General features: G+C 44.7%; 1 protein-coding gene across 4 annotated transcripts in view; it reads right to left on the bottom strand.

The window, feature by feature from the left end:
• The window catches only part of UBR1 (ubiquitin protein ligase E3 component n-recognin 1), a 148438-nt gene extending 142737 nt beyond the window's left edge, over positions 1 to 5701 (bottom strand). For all 4 annotated transcript variants that reach the window (XR_001512198.1, XM_006778036.2, XM_006778037.2 and 1 more), the window contains exon 1: positions 5535 to 5701. Coding sequence is in view for 3 of the 4 variants with exons in the window: in XM_006778036.2 (XP_006778099.1) it covers positions 5535 to 5615 (81 nt within the window). In the remaining variant the exon portion in view is untranslated. The remainder of the gene's footprint in view (positions 1 to 5534) is intronic.
• Positions 5702 to 6148: the final 447 nt, after the last annotated feature.

The raw sequence follows: 6148 nt of genomic DNA, 5'->3' as shown, positions 1-6148 counted from the left end.
ACCATCGTGGTTGGCAGTTAATTTGCACATCACCCTGATTAGCCAATGGGAAGGGTAGCGAAGTTACGGTTAATTACCATGTTTCTCTATTATTAGATAGGACTAGAGGCCTGATGCACAAAATTCATGCAAGAGTAGGCCTTTCTTCCCCTGGCTGCCAGCACCAGCCTCCCACTGGCACCGAGTACCTGGGCTTGCTTCCTTCTGGCCGCCCACAAGCACCTGGGCTGGCTTCCCTCTGGCCCCGGCTTCATCCAGAATGATGTCAGATCTAATTAGCATATTACCCTTTTATTATTATAGATAGATAACTTATACCTCAATAAGATTTTTTTAATATCTGTACTGATTTCAGAAAGGAAGGGAGAGGGAGAGAGATAGAAACATCAATGATGAGAAGGAATCATTAATCAGATGCCTCCTGCATGCCGCCTACTGGGAACCGAGCCCACAACCAGAGCATGTCCCCTGACCAGGAGTTGAACTATGACCTCGTGGTTCACAGGTCAACACTCAACCCCTGAACCACACCAGGAGGCCTCAATAATATTTTTTAAAAATCCTCCCTATTTTCCAACAATAAAGAATTTAAATTTATACACACACACACACACACACACACACACACACACACACATATATATATGATCTCTTATTTGCCCTGCCAGCATGGCTCAGTGGATAGAGCATCAGCCTGAGCACCAAAGGGTCTCGGGTTCAATTCCTAGTCAAGGGCATGTACCTACCTAGGTTGCAGGTTTTATCCCCGGTCCTCAGTCGCATATGCACTTGTATGTGCAGGTGGCAACCAATTAACATGGCTCTCTCACATCAATGTTTCTCTCTCTCTCTCTCCCCTCTGTCTCTCTCCCCCTCCCTCCTTTCCATTCTCTCTAAAAAGCAATGAAAAAAATATCCTCAGGTGAGGATAAATCAATAAATAAGAAAGTAAAACAATACCCAGCTGGTGTTGCTCAGTGGTTGAGCATCAACCCATGAAACAGGAGGTCACCAGTTAGGTTTGATTCCTGATCAGGGCACATGCCCAGGTTTCAGGCTCAATCCCCAGTAGGGGGTGTGTTTCTCTCTCATCGATGTTTCTATTTCTCTATCCCTCTCCCTTCCATTCTCTGTAAAAAAAAAAAAAAAAAAAAAAAATCAATAAAAAAAATGTTTTAAATCCTCCCTATTCAATTTTAAACTTTTCAGCCTTATAAACTCTTAATCTTCTCAACTCCTATTTCCTTCACCTCCACTCTACCTCAGCTAGTGTCTCCTCATTCATTCATTCATTCATATATTCAATAACAATTCTGAATCAATGTTGTAGGTAGTGGAGATACTGATGTGAACAGGAAACAGTTTGTATTATCAAGGAGTTTATTATCTAGAACAAAAGATAGACAGTAAATAGGTATTTATGAGTAGAGCCTGAGATATGCTATATACAAGAGTATGAAAAGGATGCTATAGGAACATAGAGGCACATCTAAACCTGGCTGTGCCATCACAAGCACCTTATGTGCCTCCATGTTCTAAAACTCCAAATTTCCTCTTTCTGACCATAACATTCAGTCCTTCAACTTATGTCAACATCATAACTTTAATACCTTAAATCCCACCAATTCCCTTTGCTTTCCTTAGCTCCCTGTTCAGTCTGGACTCCAAGGTTAGCCATTAACCCAATATGCTCCCTACTTCTGTCCTCCTTCCCCCAATCACTGCCATTCTTGCTAAAATAAATCACTAATGTTGATCCTCATTTATTCACTAAGAGTATGTAAATGTCTGCTATATCAAGCACATGCTGGTATATATCAGTCAGTATACAGTGAGACATGATCCTTGCCTTCATGGAGCTTACATTCTGGCAGGAAAGACAGACATTTAAATAAGCAAATAAAGATAATACAGTAATTACAGATTGAAATAAGTACAGTGGAAGAAATAAACAGGATACTTTGACAAAGAGTAAGAGGAACCCATCTTTTAGACAGGGTATCAAGAAAAAACAGAAGAAAAATACTCTAAGGAGGGGGCAAAAAAAACAGCAAGCAAAGGCATAGGCCCTGAAGCAAGATACAGCATGGGCTTGTTTTAGAAACTAACAGGTCAGGTGGCTAAAATTGAGAGAAAAAACTAACAAGAAATTAGAGGACATGTAGAGACCGATCAGGCGGGATCTTGAATGACTTGTAATGCATTTAGATTTTATTCCAAACACAATGAAAAATCACCAAAGAATTTAGGCAGGAAACTGACATGAATATGATTTAGTCTTAAAAAGATTTACTCTGGTTGCTAAGAGGAGAATGGACTGGAACAGGGCAAAATGGAAGCAATGAAGCCAGTTAGGAGGCCACTGCAGTTGCCTAGCAATAGATGGTGACTATGACTAGAGAGGTGGAGTGGAGACAGAATTGTTTGTGTTCAAGAGCTATTATGGAAGTGTCATCTACTGAGACAGGAATAACAAAACTCTTGATCTGCCTCCCTGTTTCCCCCTCCCAAAATCTGGTCATTCCTCAGTATATGACACAACTATGGCCATGAATGCTTAAGCCAAACACTGGGGATCCAGATGTCATCTGTTTCTTCCCTCTTGCCTCATGCTCAATCCACAAGCAAATCTTTTTGTTTCTGCCATACTTTCAAATTCTCTCTCGAATCCAACCTCTGCTTTCCATCTCCAGTCATCTCTCTTGTACAAGCCACCATCACCTATGGCTTGGATAAGTCACTGTAGTGGCTTCCTAATTGCTCCCCTATTTGAAACACTTAGACATCCAAGTGGATATGTCAAGTAGGTAGTTGGATTTGTGATTCTGGAGCTCAGAAGTGAGATGACCTAAATTTGGGAACTGAATGCATACAGGTGGTATTTATAGCCATAGAACAAAATAAATCACACAGGCAGAGGGTGTAGACAGGAAAAAGAAAAGTACCACGCCAGGAAAATCTTCTGAGATGGACTTATGAAAGTCCAGTTGAAGAAGACAGAAGGTAAAAGCTGTGTTAGACCACCCCATATACTATCTGAATTTCCAATTTTTCTCAGTTCTCATCTTCCTGGACCTAGTAAACCATCCTCTTCTAGACACTACACTCTGCTTGGCTACTCCCTTTCTAGGTCCTTCCCTGGTTTTTCCTCCATCTTCTGCCCCTGAAATTCAACCATTCCTGTTCCGCCTCCTCCTCTCTCTCTCCCTTCCCCCCGCTTGACCCTGTCTTACTCCATGTCCGTCTGTCTCTCTGTATGTATGTTCCTATATACGCATATACACATACACACACACTTTCCTCCTCAAAGATCTTATCCCTCCCCACAATGTTAAGTCTGTACCGAGAACTTCCAAATGTCTAGCTTAGTCTTACTCAATGTGTGGCCCTCAAGACCAGGACTTCAAAATTAGTAAGGAATGCTGATCTACAGAATCAATTACCCTAATCATTATCAAGCAATGGCTTTTATAAATGTCCAATAATTCATACCTATTATCTCACTATAATTGTGTTAGGTGATATTAAGAATTTGATAGCCTTCATACATGTTGATAGCAACATGACAGAAAAATGACCAAGGAACTAAGAAGGAAGTTTGACTTAAGGATAGCAAGAACTATAACCACAAACAAAACTCTAGTGGAGTTGGTAAGAGTTCTTAAACCTCTGCAACACTCCCATATTTATTATTTTTGTTTTACCTGCCTCCCAATGTTGATTTAAAATACAAATTATTCAAATGTCAAAGAATCGTTGAGCTTGTTTTGCTTCATAGCAAAGAAAAAGTAATCTGGAAAGCCAGAATCTTACTCCAGTTAGGATAAAATTAAAGATAGTAGATTTAAAAATACAAGGAAAGTAAGATGCTATCTGGGATCCTCAAGTAGAGAAATCCAAGCCAAAAAAAGTGACCATGAGGCTTAACCGTCACAAGTCTTCATCCACTTATATCACCCTATCTTGTATTAAAATCATTTGAGCGCTTGTCTTATCTGTGCCACTGGACTGTGACTTCCCTGAAGCTTTTGCACCTCTCTTGGAATCTACCTGCTACTTTGCAAAATCCAAAGCCTTACAATGAAATCTAACATTTCTTGAAGTAGAGTTTGCAACGTAACTCTAGCTCGATTCCTGTACCATTATCTCCAATCCCAAATAAGTGAAGTCCAGGTTGATGAGATTTTACTATACTACTTGGAAGAAATACATCAAAGCTTTAAATAAACACTCATCTTTAGCAATACAAAGTAACACTTACAGTGACACTTCTGCCCACAGCACGCAGTTTCTCCATTACCTCTTAAGATGTACAAAGCACAAGCTACCATTGAAACCAGATGTTTACAACTGCTTCCAAACTTTTCCCCTCTTTTCATTTCTTATTATCTCAGATAGATGCTCCCTCCTTCCGTACCAGCAGTGAAGTGAGGCTGAATAACTATTTGGGATAGGGGATAGCTGCAAGCACTGCCACAGCTGGATGGCCCAACCCTTATTCCAACTCCCTCCCTACCTGGTTTCTATCTCCCAGCCAAACTGGCCAGTCCTTGGGGTGGACTCTTATTTCTGGAGTTCGCTCTGTTCTCTCATAAAACAATGCTCAAGTGTCTGCGATATTAAAAGAGTCCAAGAAAGCTTCCACTAAAACTACAAACCAAAGCAACTGCAGGAAGAGGTGTATAGCCTACACTTTCCTGCATACAAGAAGAAACACCACCTGATAAAAGTCACCATCATGCCACAACCAATTATTTGAATATTCCCTACGTATCTCCCCACTAGACATCCAGACTATTACCTAATGTTACCTCCTACCCTAACCTCTGTCAGCTTTCTCTCTGCAGCCAGGCGATGGGCTCTAATTTGCTCACTCTCTCTTGCCTTCCCATTCTTTCCACCTATAGATCCCGATATTCATTCATGGTATTTCTCTGGCTGGAGATGTCTGGAAGTCCCTTTTCCACCTTGCAAAAGCAGCGACGGAAGACGGGCTCCTCCATTGAGGATGAGGCCCGGGGTTCTCCAGATCCGGGGCCCAAGGACTCCAATTGCTACACCTCGTATCTTTCCCTGCAGCCCCGAGCTGACATGAGTGGACAGGGGCAGCACACACCCTGGCCCTGTCGGTCTCCGCCCCGTCAGCTATCAACCCAACAGCAGGTGCTGCACCCGGATTCCAGTCGTCAAAGGTGGGGTGAACGCTGCGTCTACGGGAAAATGGCTCTTCTTCCCAGCCCGCCGCAGCCCCCGACGCCACAGACCAGCTACCACCAGCACCAGTTCCCTCCCCGTCAGGACGGAGACATGCTGAAGCTCGTCGCCGCTAATAAATGACAGGGGCATTCTACTCCGCGGACCCCGCCAGCAGGAAGGTGGGCGAGGGATGACTTCTTATTGGGTGGCTGCCTTCCACATCCATCCCGACGACTCCCCCTCCCCGGAGCCGCCATGAGCCGTGCAGCCCCCACATCCTCCGAAGCGCCGCAGGGAGGCACGGGGGGTACAAAAGGCACCGGCCCGCGAGGACTTACAGATGCCAGTCCCTGCGGGGTCTGGGGCAAGTCCGGGCCGACTTCCATCCTCTCCACGTCCCTGGCCTCCTCGTCCGCCATCTTAAGGGGAACCGACGCCTGCAGCTGCAGACCCCCGGCCGGAGGCGAGCGGAGACCTGTGGCCGGTTCCACAGGCGCGGGACGACACTTTTACGACGGCCCCTGGAGTCGAATTTGACGCAGAATCGAACAGCGGCTTCCGGTGCGCTTCCCGGAAGCAGGCGTCACGGTTCTCGCGGCGCGAGGGTCTTCCTTCCCTACTTTCTTAGTCGTAGAGCTCGGTGGCTGGACGTTGTGTGTCGTTTTGGTGCTGGGAACTGTTGCCTCTACGAGGTAAAAAAAATAATAATAATAAAATTTTAAAAATCGGCGTCCGTTGTGAAAGGGGGAAAAAAAAGCCGGGGCCAGGGTCTCCTGGCCGGGTCGTTGGTGTAGGTGTGTGTTGTCTCTCAACGTACCTGCTGCGGTTCCCGGGAGCCCATCAGAATGAAAAAGGACTCGAAGCCATCACGTCGTTAGGAAGGTAACCCGTAGGCACTTGCGCATGCGCACAGTGAAACTCAGGCCCGAGCGTTTTGGGGGGTGGTAGGGAA

Source organism: Myotis davidii, unplaced genomic scaffold (genome assembly GCF_000327345.1).
Source record: "Myotis davidii unplaced genomic scaffold, ASM32734v1 scaffold46, whole genome shotgun sequence".
Classification (NCBI taxonomy): Eukaryota; Metazoa; Chordata; class Mammalia; order Chiroptera; family Vespertilionidae; genus Myotis; species Myotis davidii.
Note: the sequence above shows the minus strand (reverse complement) of the source record. Positions and strands in the feature narration are given on the sequence as shown.